General features: G+C 43.1%; 1 protein-coding gene across 2 annotated transcripts in view; it reads right to left on the bottom strand.

Annotated features, from left to right (window-relative positions):
- The window catches only part of PCSK6 (proprotein convertase subtilisin/kexin type 6), a 241,797-nt gene extending 220,069 nt beyond the window's left edge, over positions 1 to 21,728 (bottom strand). For both annotated transcript variants that reach the window (XM_075858267.1, XM_075858268.1), the window contains exon 1: positions 21,384 to 21,728. In XM_075858267.1, coding sequence (XP_075714382.1) covers positions 21,384 to 21,560 — 177 coding nt within the window. In that variant the 5' untranslated portion in view covers positions 21,561 to 21,728. The remainder of the gene's footprint in view (positions 1 to 21,383) is intronic.
- Between the last annotated feature and the right edge of the window lie 587 nt (positions 21,729 to 22,315).

A 22,315-nucleotide genomic window follows, 5' to 3' on the forward strand; every position in this document is an offset into this window, starting at 1 on the left:
GGCTCCAAATGTTGCAGCCGCTGTCTGTTACAGATCAATCCTATCCAGCCTCCACTGCCTCAGTCATTGGCAGGATTACCAAGTCATTTCTCTGTTTGCGGATGTCTTCAGCAAGGAGACGGCTGAAACGCTTCCTCCACACCGGGCATATGACTGCCCCATTGAACTGGTTCCAAATGAGCCCCCTCCGCATGGTCAGGTATACCCGCTCTCCTTGCTTTATGCTAATGTGTTTCTTAATGCCCAAGTGGGCGTGTTTTTACTTTAGACCAAGTGAGTGTTGTACAGAGGAGTGTATGACGCTGATCCATCAGCGTCATACACTTCTCTCCATTCATTTACACAGCACTAGTGATATAGCTATATCGCTATGTGCAGTCACAAACACACTAACATTACTGCAGTGTCCTGATAATGAATATACATTACCTCCAGCCAGGACATGATGTGTATTCATAATCCGGTCACTTCTGTAGAGTCTCTGAGAATTACAGCAAGGCAAGCATAATCTCACGAGATTACGGTGTAACCTATCATTTCAAACGAGATTACGGTGTAACCTGTCATTTCAAACGAGATTACGTTTGCCTTGCTGTAATCTCACAGAAAAGATTCAGAAGTGTCAGGATTCTGAATACACATCACGTCCTGGCTGGAGGTAATGTATATTCATTGTCAGGACACTGCAGTAATGTTAGTGCTTGTGTATGTGGCTGCACATAACGATATAGTATATCGCTATCTGCAGAGTAAATGAATGGAGAGAAGTGCATGACGCTGATTGGTCAGCATCATACACTCCTCTGTACAACGCCCACTTGGTCTAAAGTAAAAACACGCCCACTTGGGCATTAAGAAAGTCATTAGCATAAAGCTAAAAATCGCTCATAAAGTGATAAAAATAGATCGTTTCTTAATAAAAAGCACTGTCATCTACATTACAGCGCCAATCTTATGTAGGAGATAGGACACTTATAAATCACTTAAAGAGACTGTCACCACATTATAACATTTGCCCTTCAGAAAGCTTTGAGTGGCTTGGGAGCAATTGATCCTCTTCATAAATGTGTCACTGCAATGTTCTCGATTATCCTAGGTGGACAAGTGAATACTGGACATGGCTGCCTACCCAGAATCCCCACATCAGAACATATATACCGGTGTGTGATGATGCGAAACATGCAGAAATAAAATCCTCCAATATTAGTATTCACAAATCTTGAGGCTCTATAGATTTACTACCACAGGGCTCCAAAACGGACAATTCACTAGCATAGGAAGGGTTACTTCTCAGGACAGCATGCTGAGAAACCTAAGTGGATTTCAATGTCAGCAGATTTTCATACCCAAGACACCGGGATTACTTGATCCGCTATTTCCAGCCCCACCCTTTACAAAACAAATCACTTTGATGTTACTTGGAAATTAAAGTTTTTTTTAAATTAAATATTGATTCAACGCAGGTTGCAGTTTTGTGGAGGTCCCACATCTGACATTTCACATAAATCACAAAATCCAACTTGAGCCCAAGGCCAGATTCACACGGGCGTGTGCGTTTTGCGTACGCAAAAAACGTGGCGTTTTGCGTGCGCAAAAGGCACTTAACAGCTCCGTGTGTCAAGATCATATGGTGCGCGGCTGCGTGCTTTGAGAATAATGACACTGTTTGTATGTTTGTAAACAGAAAAGCACGTGGTGCTTTTGTTTTCATTCATACTTTTCACTGCTGTTGCGCAAATCACGCGCGTCCCACGGAAGTGCTTCCGTGTGGTGCGCGTGATTTTCACGCACCGATTGACTTCAATGGGTGCGTGATGCGCGAAAAATGCAGAAATATAGGACATGTCGTGAGTTTTACGCAGCAGACACACGCTGAGTGAAAATCACGGACAGTCTGCACGGCCAAATAGACTAACATAGGTCCGTGCGAGGCGCGTGAAAATCACGCGCATTGCACGGACGTATTACACGTTCGTCTGAATAAGCCCTTAAGCAGCACGGAAAATGCTACTTGCAAATGTGACAATCTCCTGATCTAGTGCCTCTAGGCAAGACACCCTTACACCAATAGAGGACCTTAACCCGTTCGTGACCACCAATACGCCTTTTCACAGCAGCCACTATTGAAAAATTACTGTTTTCTGTGAATCCGGACTCAAAAAAAGTAAGCAGCTTTGGCCAATCCGAGATCAGTGGGTGTGTGTAAGAAGTGCTGCGGCCACTCTGGGACAGAGCAGAGGGGGCCCTCAAATCGCAGATCCATGGCAGGGGGCGCAAGTGGAGGGTATCAGTTATTACTCCACACACACCGTGATATTTAAAATGTTGTACTGGGACAAGAGGGTCGCTTTAAGTCTGTAGATTTGTACCTACAGTCTTACGGAGGTTATTGATAAGAGCGCTAAAATTATAACAGTGGTGTTAGAAGGGAACTATCGTGGAAACAGACACCTTTAAAAAAGTGCATCTCAAGCTCCCAGAAATAAGACATGCAACCGCTGAACAGCCCCCGGAAGAATAGAACAAAAAGTTATGTTCCAATGAGGTGGCAGTAGAGAGGGACCACGCAACTGCCTCCATGACGGTTTTTACCCTGGATGCAGCCATATGGTATCACTTGGTCAAACAGTAGATGGTAGAGTTCTAAGCAAACACTTGTTCGGTTATGTAACCCAAAAAGTAATCAAGGCCCATTCAATGGGTCCAGTAACCGATGCCCTAAAAAGGGTTGAGTAGGATCCAGCAGTATTGTATGTCATCTTTGACCAAGCCAATGCTACGTATTAGGGCTGCACGATGCATCGAAACTTCGATACTGTTTTGATACTGTGCCTCCCCAATCGGTTCGATACCGTTATTTCATGTATTTCGATACGAAGCTGGGCGGCCACATAGCTCAGTATTGTAACACATGAATGTATGACAGCGGGGCTGCTACTGTGTGATACAGTCATTGCTCCGGAGTCCTGATAACAAGTGCGCTGGGTCAGGATGATATGATGCGATGCGGCCGACGCTGCACTAATGAGTGGCGGCACTGAAAACAGAACATGGCAGGCACACTACAAAACACCCATGTTCTGTCTTCAGTGCCTGAACCGCCTCATTAGTGCAGCGCCGGCCGCATCTCCTCATGCGGACCGCGCACGCACTTAATGTCAACAGCGGTGCAATGACTATTACACAGCCGCAGCCCCGCTGGCGGAGATCAGAGAAACCTCTCATCTCCGCCATTATTCCCATGAATGCTGCGATCACAGCGGACTGCAGCATTCAAGGCGAAAATGAGAAGCGGGGGATGCCCCTTGGATCGTGTCACAGGGAATTCCTGTGACGTGATTGAGGGACTTACCATATATGGGCAGATTGCCCCGGGGTCCTTTAATGGACCCTGGGCTGTCCTACCATATTTCCTGTTAGGGCATACTTAGGTATGTCCTAACAACTGCCTGTGTACTATCCGTACACAGGCTAATGTACTGGGATATAGATATATGCCAGTACATTAAAGTTTAAAAAATAAAGTAAAAACAAAGTAATGTTAAAATAAAAATAAAAAAACATACACCTTTTTTACAATAAACATTAAAATAAGTCTCAATACATAACATATAAATATTCGGTATTGGCGCGGCCGTAATAACCTGCACAACAATTTTTTTGCATCATTTAGGATGTGTCCGCTGTAAAAAAAATAAAGACTGCTTTCTATCACTAATTTTGGGGCACGAGGTGCGATGAATTTAACCCGTTAGTGACCGGCCCATAGTGTTTTTACGTCGGTCACTAACGGGCCTTATTCCGATGCCAGACTTTTACGTCGCGGCATCGGAATAAGTAAACAGAGCAGGGAGCTGTCAAATCTCCCTGCTCTCAGCTGCCAGAGGTAGCTGAGGGCGTCCCTGCTCTGCCAGGTGAGATCGATATTAGTATCGATCTCACCCATTTAACCCCTCAGATGCGGTGCTCAATAGCGAGCACCGCATCTGAGTGGTTTTGGAGAGAGCGAGGGAGCTCCCTCTCTCCCCCACCGACACCCGGCGATACGATCGCCGAGTGTCAGTGTCTCCCATGGCAGCCGGGGGCCTAATAAAGGCCCCCAGGTCTACCAGCAATGAATGCCTGCTAGATCATGCCGTAGGCATGACCTAGCAGATGCCTGTCAGTTTTAAACGGACAGGCAGTAATACACTGCAATACAAAAGTATTGCAGTGTATTAGAAATGCGAGCGGACCATCGCATATTAAAGTCCCCTAGTGGGACTAGTAAAAAAGTGAAAAAAAAAAAAGTTTAATAAAGTTAATAAAAAAAATATGTGCAAAAAAAAAAAAAATGAAAAACCCACTTTTTCCCCTTAAACTGCTTTACTATTAAAAAAACAAAATAAAGTTAAAAAGTCACACATATTTGGTATCGCCGCGTCCGTAACGACCCCGACTATAAATCTATTACATTACTTAACCCGCACGGCGGACACCGTAAAAATTTTTAATAAAAAACGACGGAAAAATTGCTGTTTTCTGTGAACACTGACTTTAAAAAAGTGTTATAAAAAGTGATCAGAAAGTCACATCTACTCCAAAATGGTACCGATAAAAACTACAAGTCTTCCCGTAAAAAAAAAGCCCTCATACAACCGCATCGGCGAAAAAAAAAAGAAAAACGCTACGGCTCTTCAAATATGGAGACACAAAAACAAATAATTTTGAGAAAAAAGCGTTTTTACTGTGTAAAAGTAGTAAAACATACAAAAACTATACAAATTTGGCATCGTTGCAATCGTAATAACCCGCTGAATAAACTTAGTGTTATTTATACCACACGGTAAACTGCGTAGATTTAGGACGCAAACAAGTGTGGCGAAATTTCAAATATTTCCTATCGCCTCCCCAAAAAAAGTTAATCAATAAATAATATGTCCCCCAAAATGGTGCTATTAAAAAATACAAATTGTCCCGCAAAAAACAAGACCTTATACAGCTATGTCGACGCAAAAATAAAAAGGTTATAGATCTTGGAATGAGACGATGGAAAAACGTAAAAAATGGCTTGGTCATTAACGTCTAAAATAGGCTGGTCATTAAGGGGGTTAACCTCCATGTGCCTTACATTAATAGTAATTAACCGTATCATGTACCTTACACATTAACCCGTTATGTCTGAGAAACATGGGGTTAGTTACTATTAATGCGAGGTACGCGGAGGTTAAATTCATCATCACACCACGCTCTTCACATCAGAAAATGGAAGATCTTTTTTTTTTAATTATTATTATTACTGCTGGCAAAGTATCGAATTGGTATCGAAATCGCAATACTAAACGAAGTATCTGTATCGAAGTCCAAATTCTGGTATCGTGACATCCCTACGACGTATATGTACAAATCACATACTGGGGCATCAATGGTTGCCGAGACCAGCTCTGTTACTATGAAAAAGTGGTCAGTAAAAGTCAAAAGGGGTGAACTGCGATACCACACATGGACAAGGGTCGCAGGGTTTCTGGGGGGAGGGGGACCCGTGTTTTTCAAACCATTTACAATTCCTTTAATTCCAGTGATGTATGAGACATTTGTTCTAAAACAAACCAGAAACTGCCTGATCTCATCTGTCACACTTTAAATAATTTGTCTTTAAGCTGGATTTAAATTGACTTTCTAGCATGAATATTCAGATGTAACTATTCAGCAAAAGCTGAAATCTACCAAGCTGCGATCCATAGAGAAGTGAATCTATGCAGTTCTTGGATGCACACTATTTCAATTGCAGAGCTCTCTAAACACACTGGCTTTGGGACATCAGCCTGGTCAGACCAGCTGTATAAAAATCATGCCGTACTTCGGCCAGTACAATCAGGCCTATACCTCATGGACTGATCTGTACTCACCTGGTTCTCGAACCTTTACTAGAAGATTACATAGCACAACAACAAAGCCGGAATCAAACTGTTTGGTACAAAAATATCAACATTCTGCATAACCTATGCTGCTGCCGCTCCTGTTTTTGACTGCACGGATAGTTTCTCCAAACCAGTGCCAGCAATTCCAAAGGGAGATGGCGCTCATGGTGTAAGATTCAGAATGAAGGCAGAAATTCCCTTTAGGTCTCTATACTACATTGGAATATGGGAAGAATAAGAAGTGGCTCCAGAAAAACCCACTCGTAATACTGTACACAAAAGGGTGTCATGGAAGCCCCTGCAGGCAGACACCGTATGTCAGAAGAACCATGGACTTCCCTTCTTTCGAGTGGTGTTCTGTCAGCTTTGAGAAATATATATGGCCCCCTTTACATCAAATCAGACAGCAGTCATGAGTTTATGCAAGAATATCTACACATAGTGCAGCAGAAAAGATAAAGAGGAAAGTATAGCAAAAACATCAGATTGTATAGACATAGCAAAAATAGACATTGTTATTTTACTAGTTACATGTAAATTTTCGTTTGGGTAGAAAATGCACACTTGTCTTGTGAAACCGTCATACATTTTTCCTTGTGCTTTAATACGAGCATTTTCAGTGATATTTTTTCTATTACCTTTGTAACATGCGTGTTTTCTGGAATTTAAAAACTAGATAAAGGCCACTGGCCCAAAAAAAAAACAAAAAAAAACACCAAAGATGCTCGAAATATCAAACTAAAAAACTCTGTAAAACATTAAATTCCACTCTATAGACTTTAAATTAACAACTGGCCGCAGTGTTTTTGAAAAAACAGAAAAACGCCACAAAAAAAAGCAACGTTTTTCCCAAAAACAAAGAATATTAACCAGACATTTGCTAGAATTACTAGAACTTGGCAGCGTATACTGTAAAAAAATAAGTGACATATTTACTAATAAGGCAGTCATAGGCGGCTTGTGAATTACAAAAGTCTCACGTGGATCTTATTTAGCAGAGCTTTAACAGACTTCCCACTAGAAAATCGCTGCGATTACAAGACCTCAAATCGCTCCCACAGTGATATTAAAATTCAAGCAGAGAACTCCTTGCCCATCAGACAAGTGCATTTCAATAACCATGGATCTTAGAAACTCTGCTGTGAAAGGAGAGAATCACTGCTACTTCACTTATATGGAGCCATGCAGCCCGACATGTTTGTGACTGATAATTTACCGTTCCATCACAGCAGCGCAACGCCTGTCAAAGTTAGTTCATTCTGAAGTTGTGCAATAGTTTTTACTTCTATTTTGATTCGCTGCATGCTTATTATGGGACATCAGAAGGAAGAAAACACTTTCTTCAACGTTTTGAAAATGGTCAAAAAAATAAAATTGTAACATTTTAAAGCGGCTCTGTCACCAGATTATATAAGTGCTTTATCTCCTACATGTGATCAGCGCTGTAATGTAGATAACAGTGCTTTTTCTTTTGAAAAATGATCATTTTTTACTAAGTTATAAACTATTTTATATGATAATTAGTTTCTTAATAGACAACTGGGCTTGTTTTTACTTTTTACCAACTGGGCGTTGTACAGAGGAGTGTATGAGGCTGACCAATCAGTGACCAATCAGCGTCCTACACTTCTCATTGTTCCAGCCCATTGTTAGTGTGATTGTGCAGTGAAAGAAGCTGGGCGGGAACAATGAGAAGTGTAGGACGCTGATTGGTCACTGATTGGTCAGCGTCATACACGCCTCTGTACAACGCCCAGTTGGTAAAGAGTAAACAAGCCCAGTTGTCTATTAAGTAACAAATTAGCATAAATCTAAAATTGCTCATAACTTACTAAAAAAATGATCGTTTTTAAAATAAAAACCACTGTTATCTACATTACATCGCCGATCAGATTATGTAGGAGATAGGGCGCTTATAATCTGGTGACAGAGCCTCTTTAAACTTTTAATTGTAAGACCTAAACACAGGCCTGAAGCAATTTAATATTACGAGAAATTCTCAAAAAGCATTTAGATGTTTAAATAAATTTCAGGACAAGCATTTTTAGTGTACCCAATTTCTACAATAGGGCCAAATGCCCTAGGCATGGTGTGCATAAACGAATGCACTCTGTCAATTTGTGTATGCCGCTAGTTAGTACGGTTTAAATAGAGCGTACATGGATGGAAGGAGGGTTGGGGAACTTTAGAACTTAGTTTACCCCTTTTAATCTAGGGGAAAGACCACACACACACTGAAAAGTTAAACAAAATTCCCTCCTTAGCACCAAGTGGTGATCAGATTAAATCCCCAATTATACAAGGTTTTTTATACATTATGTATTAAATTCTGTTCCAAGAAATTATCTAGGCCTTTTCTGCTAAAACCATCTCCTGGGACTATTCGGCCACTCGTGTGCTGAATTCAGACACGACAGAAATGCTCCAATTTTTTGGAGTTCACAAGGGGTGGATACGCTGGGTAAAAGCACGAGGCCTCTCCGCCCTGTGCGCCGCAAGGAAATCAGGGTGAAAAGCCCCAAACAGGTAGGAGTTTTTTGCCTGGAATGTCGGCTGTTGACTACTGAAGCATTAAACCTAGCAGGTCGGCCTCCAGGGATGACATTTCATCCAGGGAGACACTGCAGCCTGGGATTGGCTGCAGCGGCGGTCACATGGGACAAAACGTCATCCCAGGAGACCGGCCTGGAGGAAGAAACAGACTTCTGGGTAAGTAAGAATTTATTTTTTTCAGTTGCGTTAAAAATTGCAATCTCCAAAATGGGGAAAACCCGCAAGAAATAAGCAGCGTTTACACATACACAATGGACATGCTGCAGAATGAAGTTTCACACTGCAGGTCAATTTCTGAGCGTTTTTTCCACAGTATTAATGCAGCGTGAGGATGAGATTTCTCGCTCATCCACTCTGCGGCTACTGTATTTGCAGTAGATATGAATGCCAGGACTCAATGTTTCCCAGCAGAACATTGCCCTGAGCATCACACTGTCTCCGCTGTCTTGGCTTCTTTTCCATAGTACAACCTGGTGCCATCTTTTACACAGGTAAGCAACACATATGAATCGGTCTGTCCATGGTTTTAATTCACCAGACCAAGCAACCTTCTTCCGTTGCTCAATGATCCACTTCTAAAGCTCTGTGCCCATTGTAGATGCTTTTGGGGGAAGACAAGGGTCTGCATGGGCACTCTGACCGGTCTCCGGCTATGCAGCTCCAAATGCAGCGAGCTCTGATGAACTCTCTTCTGACACCTTCTCATAGCCAGAATTAACTTTTTCATCAATCTGTGCTACGGTAGCTCTTCTGTGGGATTGGAACATACGGCTAGCCTTCGCTCCCCACATGCATCGATGAGTCTTGGATGTCCCTGACCTAGGGATGCACGATGCATCGAAACTTCGATACGGTTTCGATACTCTGCATCCCCAAACTGTTCGATACCGTTATTTCATATATTTCGATACTAAGCTGTGCAGCTGCACAGCCAAGTATAGTAACACATGAATGTATGAGAGCGGGGCTGCGGCTGTGTAATACAGTCAATGCCCTGCTCCTGAGTCCTGACAAGTGCGCGCTGTCACTTATGAGCGGCGGCATGGAAGACAGAACATAACGGGCGCACTGCAAAACACCCCCATGTTCTGTCTTCAGTGCCTGAGCCGCCGCTTATTAGTGCAGCGCTAGCCGCATCTCCTCATGCTGACCGGGCGCACTTATTGTTAGGAGCGGGGCAATGGCTGTATTACACAGCCACAGCCCCGCTCTATAACGGCGGAGATCAGAGAAACCTCGTCTCCGCCACTATTCTCCTGAATGCCGTGATCAAAGCTGACTGCAGCATTCAAGAGGAAATGAGAAGGGGGGATGCCCCTTGGATCGCATCACAGGACCATTGAAGGACTCCAGGGCAGTCCTACCATATTTCCTGTTAGGGCATACTTCGGCATGTCCTAACAACTGCCTGTGTACTATCCGTACAAAGGCTAATGTACTGGCATATATCGAAGTTTAAAAATAAAGTAAAAACAATTTTAAAAAAAATATACATACGCCTTTTTTACAATAAACATTAAAATAAGTATCAATACATAAAATATTCACATATTAGGTATTGGTGCGGCCATAATAACCTGCACACTAATTTTTTTGCATCATTTATGATGTGTACGCAGTAAAAATATAAAATAAAAACTGCTTTCTTTCACTTAATGTGGGGCACGAGGTGTGATGATGAATTTAACCTCCATGTGCCTCATATTAATAGTAATTAACCCCATCATGTACCTTACACATTAACCCATTATGACGGAGAAACATGATGGGATTACTATTAATGTGAGGCACATTCAAAATTCATCACACCCCGTGCCTCACATCAGAAAATGGAAGAACTTTTTTTTTATTACTGTTGGCAAAGTATCATTTTGGTATCGAAATCGCAATACTACATAAAATATCGGTATAGAAGTCTAAATTCTGGTATCGCGACATCCCTACCCTGACCATGTCAGTGGTTCACCCGTTTCCCTTCGTTGGACCACTTTTGGCAAGTACCAGACATCGCATACCGGGAACTCCCAACAAGACCTACTTTTTTGAGGATTCTGACCCAGCCGTCTAGCCATCACAATTTGGCCCTTGTTAAAATGGCTCAGATCCTTATGCTTGCCCATTTTTCCTGATTCCAACACATCAATTTCAAGATTTGACTGTTTACTTGCTACCTAAAATATCTCACCACTTGACATGCGCCATTGTACATCATAACGAATGCTCTTCATGTCCCTAATCCACCACGTACTAACCTAGCTAAAGCGAATACTTCTATTTTAGTACTACCATAACTTCTAGGCAGCACACCTGCTGTCTTGGGCTTATGTTTGACTCCAATCTTTCCATTACGCCTTATATTTGAGGTGACATGAGCCTGTAAGTGATTTTATAGAATTCCATAATCAACCCTTTTCTTACTGTGGAAACAACCAAAACTTATTGTCGCTCTGATTAACTAATCTTGACTACTTTAAAGGGAACCTGTCACCAGCATTTCACCTATTAAGCCAGAAATACCTGGTGGTAGTGGGTGAAAAATCATTTCTATATAACCTATAATTGTCTCCCTAGTTGGCTCTGTATACGTAGTAGTTTTTTAGTGTTCCCACTCCGTATTCTAATGAGCATGAGCCACACCTTAGTTTGAAACGAGCCACACCTTCGTTCCTCAAGTCTTTCCGCGTTTACCCCGCCTCCTTACTTTTGATTGACAGCTCCTGCCTTCCCCCAGCACACAAAATCCCACGCTTCTGCATAGATATCCCCTTCTGGTATGTGCGCAACAAGGGACACCGGATTATTACGATAAAAGGCACGAAATGTTTGAAGACCGTTATTTACAGTCGTAGGAGGAGTTTAGGAGAGGGGAGAACTGTAACGAACTTTTGATAGCAGCGGCCAGTGAGGGATATGTAACGTACAATAGGTGAAATGCTGGTGACAGGTTCCCTTTAAAGGGATCCTGTCATCAACATCTTACCTGTTAAACTCGCCTGACCCCTCAATGGCCACAGCTGTCCAGACTTCGTTCCTGAAGTCCTCTTTGGCGGTAAATTTAGTCGTTTAAACTCTTCCCGCCTTTTATGGTAATTATTTTTCCCTCTGAAACGCAGCTTAACCCCGCCCACCGCCGCCACCTGTCCGGCCCTGACTGGCTAAGGAGCTGTCAATCAAAAAGAAGGAGGTGGAGTCCACTCTGAGACGCTGGAGGAATGAAAATCTGACTTTTCGGATGAAGATTTGACTCTTTTCTGCTCATTTGCAAACGGCGTGGGACCACTGAAAAATGGAATACTAAAGGTACAGAACTTACTTAGAACATATTTATAGCTTAGAGGACAATGATTTTTCACCCACTTTCACGAGGTATTGCTGGCTTTATAGCTAAAATGCTGGTGACAGGTTCCCTTTAAGGGTATGTTCACACGCTCAACCAAAAAAAAGTCTGTAAATATGGAGCTGTTTTCAAGGGAAAACAGCTCCTGATTTTCAGATGTTTTTTGAGCAACTCGCGTTTTTGCGGCGGTTTTCAATAGAGTATGAAAAACTGCTCCAAAAACATCCCAAGAAGTGTCCTGCACTTTTGACGAGCCGTCATTTTACACGCCGTATTTTGATAGCGACGCGTAAAATAAAGGCTCGCGGGAACAGATCATCATAATTCCCATTGCAAGCAATGGGCAGATGTTTGTAGGCGTAATGGAGCCGGTTTTTCAGGCGTAATTCGAGGCGTAAAACGCCTGAATTACACCTGAAAACACTGCGTGTGAACATACCCTAACTCATAACGAATCGGTCTTCTCATCACTAAACTATTTCCACTCCAATCTATACTGAATGCAGCAGCCAGGCTCATCTTTCTGACCAACCGCTACACCAATCAATGGCAGTCACTGCACTGCTTGCCCACTCACTTTAGAATACAATTTAAACTTTACACTCACCCACAAAGCTTTCCACCATGCTGCACCTTCTTACATCTCCTCCATCATGTATCTACCACCCTACCCATGCTCTACATTCTTCCAATGACTGAAGATTAACATACCAAACCAAACCATAATCCAAACCTCCCAGTCCAGTCCCTCATGCTGTACCAGTCCTCTGGCGTGCGCTACACCAGGAAATTAAATTAGTTCTCAACATTCAGTTTTAAGAGTGCCCTGAAAACACACCTTTCTAGACCGGCTTAACACTTCTAATCTCATTCCTTAGCTTCACCCCCCCTATTACATTAGTCATCAGAACCTGACCGCTTCATTCAGAAGTATCCCCCTCACTCCTTGCCTCCTAATGCACTTTATATCTGTAATACACAGACAATGGCTGGTGACTGGCTAATGCAGCTTTATATGTACTACCCGGTGTTTATAAAACCTGCTGGGCCATTGCACTAAACAAGCTCTTCACATCATGTAATCCTTTTTCCTCAGATTGTAAACTCTTGCGAGCCGGACCCTCACAATGAAAATCTTTCTACTTTTTCCAACTCCAGGGGAGAAAAAAACCCCCCAAAAAAAACATTACTGCATAATCTAGGAGGTCGCACTAATATCTTGTAAGGTGGTAAAATGATGTCCCTTGTGAGTACATGCCTCTTTATACGGCAGCATCCCGCTGGCCTTCGAAGCAGCCGATTAAGTTTGTTTACACGCGAGACACTTGGCGCACGCTATCTATTGAACTTCGTCTCAATCAGCAACAGTTTTGCCTAGTAAAAACTCATTGTGCCTATCGTGTCCACTGTATGAAGGGATGTGTCCTATGTGCGTCTGCAGTGATTCGGGGGGGGGGGGGGGGGGATTTACATGCTCTTATCTGTAGAAGTAAAGTACAACGAAATAGATTTCTGTACAAATCCTATGAACACAATCAGACCCCTTTATCAACTCGAATCATACTGGGAAGGTTAAAAGCAACATATTAATCCCTTAACGATCTGTTGAGGTCTATGGACAGACAGCAGTGAGCTGTAGTGTAATCGCCTGCTTTGCTTGGACTGTTCTCAGCACAGATCGAGCTATTCATGACAACTGGAACATTTCAAGATCAACATTTTCCTTGCCACAGAAAATGCAGCATATTAAAGCTTACATTAAGTTCTTTTCAGCAGAAAAAAATAAATTAAAAAAAACGAAGGCACAGCCTAAAAGCCTCGACAATCACTGAGCATTGATTTTCAGTGGAGACTAACTAAATATATATGGAATTTACAAATATAGCATTTCCCTAATAGAAATACTCCCATCGAACGCCAGATTCACTACAAAATCGTTTTTTTCTAAATGTGCATTGTTATTATAAAGAAGTGTCCTATGGTATTAAAGAGGTTCTGTCACCAGATTTTGCAACCCCTATCTGCTATTGCAGCAGATAGGCGCTGCAATGTAGATTACAGTAACGTTTTTATTTTTAAAAAACGAGCATTTTTGGCCAAGTTATGACCATTTTTATATTTATGCAAATGAGGCTTGCTAAAGTCCAACGGGGCGTGTATTATGTGTGTTACATCGGGGCGTGTTTACTTCTTTTACTAGCTGGGCGTTCTGACGAGAAGTATCATCCACTTCTCTTCACAACGCCCAGCTTCTGGCAGTGCAGACACAGCGTGTTCGAGAGATCACGCTGTGTCGTCACTCACTTCCTGCCCCAGGTCCTGCATCGTGTTGGACAAGCGAGGACACATCGGCACCAGAGGCTACAGATGATTCTGCAGCAGCATCGGCGTTTGCAGGTAAGTCGATGTAGCTACTTACCTGCAAACGCTGATGCTGCTGCAGAATCAACTGTAGCCTCTGGTGCCGATGTGTCCGACACGATGCAGGACCTGGGGCAGGAAGTGAGTGACGTCACAGCGTGATCTCTCGAGAACACGCTGTGTGTCTGTGCACTGCCAGAAGCTGGGCGTTAACGAAGAGAAGTGGATGATGCTGATTCGTCAGAACGCCCAGCTAGTAAAAGTAAAAACGCCCCGATGTACGCACATAATACACGCCCAGTTGTACTTTTACTGTAAACACGCCCAGTTGGACTTTTGCAAGCCTCATTTGCATAAATACAAAAATGGTCATAACTTGGCCAAAAATGCTCGTTTTTTAAAAATAAAAACGTTACTGTAATCTACATTGCAGCGCCTATCTGCTGCAATAGCAGATAGGGGTTGCAAAATCTGGTGACAGAGCCTCTTTAACTGGGCTTGTAAAAGTTCCATTCACAAATATATAACATCTGGCCAAAGCACAGTATAGCCAGTGAATGTGAACATACCCAAAAGAGATCATGCCCGTTTTGTCCACAGGTGTTGTCCCGTGAACACTGAGCTGGTTGGACAGAGCTTGCATGGTGGCACACTGTACCCAAGAACTCTGTACCACTGTATAGCCTTGCCTCCTTTGGCACTTTGTTACCGGGATATTGTTTCCTAAAAGCAATGCTACTTGTTGTGAATACCTCTGTAATACAGTATCTGACGGAGCATGCCATAGAAAATCTCTTTACACCACCATATGAAATCAGAAACAAAGCCGGGGGGGGGGGGCGGGTGCCGTATTTCTGCTCTGTACAACTTATCATAGCTTGGGGTCCAACCACTGGGACCCCCAGCCGTAACCGGGGATCGAAAATCCCCCCCCCCCCCCAAGTGCTCCATGAGAAGCATGGGACTTGCGGTGTCTACGCCCAGCTTGTGCGCCCGGAAGCCATAGAAATGAATGGAGCACCAGTCACGCTTGTGCACATGCATGACCGGCACTCCATTAATTTCTATGGAGCTTCCAGACAACCCTGGAAGGCCCATGCTTCTCATGGGGGACTATCGTTCCCCCGTTCTCCTTGTTGCTGGGGGTCCCAGCGGTCGGACCCCCAGTGATCACACATGTAACCCCTTATCCTGTGGCTAGGGGATACATGTGTTTTGTGACTACCCCTTTAAACTGAGCAGTAATACGTCGTGCATGAGCAATAAGTGGTGTAAAAAAAAAAAAAAAGGGAGTAAAAAAAACACCAAAGTTTTCAGTGAGGTTTGCCGCTATGCAAAGTTGCACACAAATACTACTCAAACTGATCTATTCTGAGTGTGTAATGATCCATTTATCCATGACATGCAATAGGTGTTTTTACACATCTATATTAGATGGGATCCAACTGAAAATTTTAAATCAAAAGCAGCAATAATTGAGTAAAATCATATTTCTATCTGTGTGAGAAGCGTTCATGGTCATCCCAACAACCCCACAGCGTGTAAGTGGTGGACACAGACCACATTATGGATAACGGTTTTCTATTTGCTACTATGTTCCAATCCCTGCATAATGGTTTGTTGCGTTTTTAAACAAACTTGTATTAAAGAGACTCTGTCACCACATTATAAGTGCCCTATCTCCTACATAATGTGATCGGCGATGTAATGTAGATAACAGCAGTGTTTTTATTTTGAAAAACGATCATTTTTGAGCAAGTTATGAGCAATTTTATATTTATGCTAATTAGTTTCTTAATGACCAACTGGGCGTGTTTTTACTTTTTACCAAGTGGGTGTTGTATAGAGGAGTGTATGACGCTCACCAATCAGCGTCCTACACTTCTCATTGTTCCAGCCCATTGTTACAGTGTGATTGTGCAGTGAAAGAAGCTGGGCTGGAACAATGAGAAGTGTAGGACGCTGATTGGTCAGCGTCATACACTTCTCTTCACAACGCCCACTTGGTCATTAAAAAACTAATTAGCATAAATATAAAAATTGCTCATAACTTGCTCAAAAATGATCGTTTAAAAAAAAAAAAAACTGCCGTTATCTACATTACAGCGCCGATCAGATTATGTAGGAGATAAGGCATTTATAATCTGGTGACTGAGCCTCTTTACGTTAAACATCCATGTCTGTCAATGGGAGTTAATGAACGCAAACAAATAAATGAATGAATGCTAAAAACGCAAACAAAAACGCAGTGTGAACCCAGCCTAAATGGTCACATCATGGTGCCAGTAATTAATCAGAACCACGTTCGAATAGAAAAACCAAAAGCAAACTGCATCGCAATGTAAATGAATACATTTTTCTAACCCCGGCCCCCTCCCCTCAAGCAGAAACTGTACAGATTTTAGGGCTTGCTCAGGACTTTGAAATACACAGCACACTATTCTGCTGCTGAACGGTAACAGATTGCACTTTCGCCACTACACAGTGTGAAATCCGCAGTAAAATGCATGGCCAAAAAAGATTAAAATCTGCATGACTAAGGTTCGACTTTTCAATGTGGAATGTAGGGTTGATTTGCTGACTATTCTATTCGCAGCAAATCCACACTGTGTGGAAGTACCCTAACTCTGTCTTGCTCAGCCACAAGTTATAATGCTGGCTAAATCCATATTTTTCTTTTTAACCGTTGTTTTCGTTAAGATAAGACGACATTAGCAATACTTTAGAACGGTCCATAGCGGTGACGTGCCGAGCTCAGACGTCACCGCTGCAGCCTGTGATTAGCTGCCATGGTCACACGTTGAAACAAATAATCACTAGTGGCGTAAACCAAGACCAGTGGGGGACCATGGGGGCATCAGTGGCTCAGGATTATACAGGTAAAGTCTATTTAATTCAAGACGCAAAAGAAAAGGAAAATAGGTGAAGCTCAAAAGGGGAAGTGAAGCAAAAGACACAAAGGTAATACAAAAAAAAAAAAATAGGCATCAAAGAACAGGCGCACAGTTCAAAAATGACAAAAAAATAAAATAAATCATCATCAAGAAGAATGAAACTAAAAATGTAGACCTGTATACAGGTGAAACAATAGGGTAGTCCATGATAGGACATACCACAAAAATATAAAAAAAATGTAAACCAAGTAAACATAGCGAAATGCATGCAGAAAACAAATAATGAACTGAACAAAGTTATGAGAAATGTTGAGTCCAGGGATAGATACCAACCCCTGCCCCATGCGGATCGCCAGAGGAACAGGTTTCCACAGGGGTCATTATTTGTTATTTTAACATGGATATTTGGGGAGAAAAACCCTCATGTGGTACAGATAACAGCATCAATAAGTCACAATCTAAAACTGACGTTTACCCAAAGTGACCTTACATAAATATTTGGGATTTTTACAACCCATTATTATATTATATAGACCTTTCCAGAAACACTTTTTGCAACCAGAAGCAAACTAAGGGAGAGTTCACACTGTTTTTTTTACGCGGAAACCGCGTCGGAAAACGAGCCAAAAATGGCCGAAAATGCCTCCCCTTGATTTCAATGGGAGGCGGAGGAGTTTTTTTTGCCCGCGAGCGGAAAAAGGGACCTGCCCTATCTTTGGGCGTTTACTCCTCTGACCTCCCATTGACCTCAATGGGAGGCAGAGAAGGCGTATTTCACTGCGTTTTTATCACGCGGCGCTCAATGGCCGCGGACGAAAAACGCAGCAAAAAAAGGCATGCAGGCAGAGCAAAATCTGCTGCAAAATTCCAAACGGAAATTTGAGGCAGATTTTCCACCTGCAAAAAAATCTGTGTGAACCCAGCCTAAAGGGAGCAATTATGATAAGTAATAGAAAATCCCTAATATAAAACATTAACCATTTAAGTACAAAACATGCACTATAAGGCTGGGTTCACATTGAGTGTTTTGCAGGTGGAAAATCTGCCTCAAAATTACGTTTGGAAGTTTGAGGCTAATTTTCCTCTGCCTGCACACAGATTATCGCAGCGTTAAATGCATGCATAAACCTCCGCGAAATACGCTTTCTCTGCCTCCCATTGATGTCAATGGGAGGTCAGAGGCGTAAACGCCCGAAGATAGGGTATGTCCCTTTCTAACGCGAGCTGGTTTTACCGCTCGCGGGAGAAAACCGCCTCCACCTCCCATTGAAATCAATGGGAGGCATTTTCAGCCATTTTTTGGCGAGTTCTGCGGCGCGGTTTCCGCGTCAAAAAAAACTGTGAACCCAGCCTAATAAAACCTGGAAACTGAAAATTCACAACTGAAAACCACTAGCATTAGCTGTAAATACAACACATATACAAGTGTGAATGATCAGTTTAACCACATCTTACGGTTATATAGACGGAGGGATAAACAGATACTGCACTGTAATATCCCATACATTAGAATTACTGCCACAGATTAGCTGGTTATTAATAAAGCTGCCCACAGAAGGAACAATGTGATGCCCAGTCTGATGGGTATTGCAATACTTTTAATTCCGTGCACTAACATTCTGAAATGGCATATATTTTACTATGACAGAAACATTTCCTTGTCCCAGTGCAGCATAAATGACATTACATTAATATTCACCATTAGGATGACGGCAGAGTGCTGGTGAGAACAGTCTCCTATGATGGAAGGAGACAGCCAGTCATCCACTACCATAAGACCAGGGCTACACCTACACTTTTTATAGCGCTAATCTGATTTTAACTATTTAGTTTCAGACCAAATGTGTACATTGAGTTGCATGCTTCTGCAGACTGCAGCTGAAACTCCGTTAAAATCAATCAGAAGCGCCGCAAAAAATTTACGTGTAGCCCTGGCCCAAGGCTCTATTCATAAGTTGCCGTTGAGGTGCGGTTAGAACCGCATCAGAATCCGCACGGGTTTTAATGCAATTTGGTATGTGATGCGACTGCGGTGAAAGACACAACTGCATTGAAAAACGCACCAAATTACAGTAAAAATTTATACGGTTTTCCGATTCGATTCTAAACACCACAAGGTTTAAATGGACCAATGGTCCAACGGAGCAGATTTATCAAGGTGTCTTAAGGTGGCATTACACAGCCTGACGTAGAGCGTGTAAACAAACGCCAATCAACAAGACAGCTCGTTGATCAGCGCTCGTTTGCTTCTTTCACTAGGAACTAATATGGGGATGAGCACTCGTTACTCTGATCGTTCGTCCCCATACATTTCTATCATGTCAGCAGCACATCTCCCTGTCCACACAGGGAGACGTGCTGCCAACGATAGTTTCGGCATTTAAAACTATGCGATCAGCTAAACGAGCATTTCAACAGGGCAATTTTCGTGAATGAGTGTTCTGTGAACACTCGTCTGCCCGATGTAAAGGACCTTCAGGCCAGGATTACACCTAGACTAATTGTAGCACTGCTGATTCATTTTAAGGGTATGTTCACACACCCTATTTACGTCGGCAAACATCTACCCATTGAATTCAATGGGTCTTACGGTGTTCTGTGCAGATGGGCTTTTTTTTTTTTACGCACCGCTGTCAAAAGACAGCTTGTAAAAAGACGGCCGCCTCAAAGAAGTGGATGTGACTTCTTGGGACGTAATTGGAGCCATTTTTCATTGACTCCATTGATAAACAGCTCCAATTACATCCGTAATGGACACCGCGAAAAACACGTGCACTTGCAAAAACTGCTGAAATTCGGGAGCTGTTTTCGCCTGAAAACAGCTTCGTAATTTCAGACGTATTTTACGTTTGCGTGTGAACATACCCTTACTATGGCGCTACAGATCCAGTCCTAATGAATACATGGAGTTACATGAAGCAGTCACACAAGAGTTAAATTCAATTAGTAGCACTACAAAAAGTCTAGATGTAGCCCTGACTTGAGGCTTTATGCAGCAATACTGATGGATTTTAACTCTTTAAAGTGTAGCTAAACATTTGACAAACTTCACATGTCATAGTGACATGTCAGAAGTTTGGATTGGTGGGGGTCCGAGCACAGAGACCCCAATTTTCTAGAACGAAGCAGCTGAAGGTCTCGTGTGAGCGCTCAGCCGCTTCGTGTCTGTTTGGCTTTTTCCGGAAATAAATGTATCGTGTACGGACTCAATAGAAAGTCTATGCGCCCGTACTCCGATACATCGGCTTTCCGGAAAAAGTAACAGACACGAAGCTGCTGAGCGCTCCCACGAGCATTTCCGCTGCTTCATTCTAGAGATTGGCAGGGGTCTCAGTGCTCGGACCCCCACCAATCCAAACTTCTGACATGTCACAAGTTTGTCAAATGTTTAGCTACACTTTAAGGACAGCCGCAGCCCAGGATGGCAAGCCACCCAATGTATTCATTAGGACTTCCATCAATGAATCCATCAGTATTGCTATGAATAGTCTCGGTGTAGTCCTGGCCTGAAGAGGCTCCTGAACACGCACAGGTGAGGGGTGCACCACATTTCTTGGTTACTACTGGATTTCTCTGGGGCATGGCTATTAATCACTACTTTGCAGTATATCTATTAGTGCCCGACCACAGACATACACAAATGGAGAAAAAGTAACAAAAATGTGTGCCCCTTGCAGAATCTTAGTATCGGAGACACTTAGTCATAGAACACTATAAATGGCTCCGTTTTCTGACCGTTTTTACACTAATCCCTGAGCGAATTGATAAAATCTGAAACAAAACTGCCCAATTTATAAAGACAAAAAAAACAAAAAACAAAGACAGGCAGCAATTTACCATCATGGCCTATATTTAGTAAGTCATGCAAGACAATGGGGGGGAAAAAAACTTCATCCAACACATCAGAATATAGAACTTCCATATATAAAGGGGTTAATAAATCAACACGTTACAAACCCAATTCAGTACAGAAAAGTGCAGTGCAGCCCGGAGACCTGGAGCAGATTAGCGCCAAATGCACTAAGTCAGTCAGAGAAGTGGATTTATAAATCCTGTTGGTAATTGTGAAACCTATGCGACATTTTCCAGTAAACATGCGCCGTCACGTGCGACACATTCTGCTCACACTGTCCGCGCATAAATCGCAGAACTCTGACAAGATTCCAGCAGACATAACCGGACTATGAAACCATCATGTGGTACAATACAAGTATACAGGCAGCGAAGACAGGAGCGAGAAACAACCACAGAACCACCAGTAAAGTTTCAGCAGACAACACAGCATGCAGACAGACACTGGTACAGCAGTATGCCCTCCCTCCCGGGTGTGATGCCCACCTGCCCCATGTTCAGGTAGCCGTATCTGGCAGCCAGCTCAGCCGCTTTCTCGGGTCCCCCGGGCACTCGTACAGCCCAATGGTTGGAGTAGACGATGCGGGGAATTGGGGCCAGACAGCCGGGCAGCAGCAAGAAGAAGAAGAGCGGACCTGTCAAGGAGAGCATGTTGGGAGTCATTGGTAACTTGTGGGGTCCGCTGCCCGCTCACAGGGTGCACTGGGCGGACATGCAAGGAGTAACTCCCGGGCTCTGGACATCTGCTGTAAACCGCGCTCTGCCGCCTGCTATTTGACAATTCTTCAGCCAATCAGGAGCCAGACCTGTACACGGTAGGATGTGAGGGAGGTGTATGATAGGGGGCGTGTCCTGGACAGCGTGAGTGGGCGGAGGCAGGAGAGGAATGTCACTTTGGGTGAGGTTGACGGGAGTACATGACTTCATTCATAAAAGGCTGTGGGATTATCTACATGTCAATGGTAGGAGGAGGGATTCATGGGGACCTGCACAAATACATGAGGCAGTTCTCTAATACAGTGTTATGGAGAATGTGGGCCCTTGTGTAACTGAGTCACAATGTCCCTATCTCTATCCAACCAATAAGGCTGGGTTCACACTGAGTTTTTTGCAGACAGAAAATCTGCCTCAAAATTCAGTTTGGAAGTTTGAGGCAGATTTTCCTCTGCCTGCACGCTGATTTTCGTGGCATTTTTCGCCCGCGGCCATTAAGCTCCGCGGCCAAAAAACTTTGCAAAATACGCTTTCTCTGCCTCCCATTGATGTCAATGGGAGGTCAGAAGCGTAAACGCCTGATAATATGGCATGTCCCTTCTGTTTCCCGCGAGCCAGTTTTTCCTCTCGCGGGAAAAAAAACGCCTCCACCTCCCATTGAAATCAATGGGGGGCATTATTGGCCATTTTTTTACGCGTTTTCC

Source organism: Rhinoderma darwinii, chromosome 3 (genome assembly GCF_050947455.1).
Source record: "Rhinoderma darwinii isolate aRhiDar2 chromosome 3, aRhiDar2.hap1, whole genome shotgun sequence".
NCBI classification, from domain to species: Eukaryota; Metazoa; Chordata; class Amphibia; order Anura; family Rhinodermatidae; genus Rhinoderma; species Rhinoderma darwinii.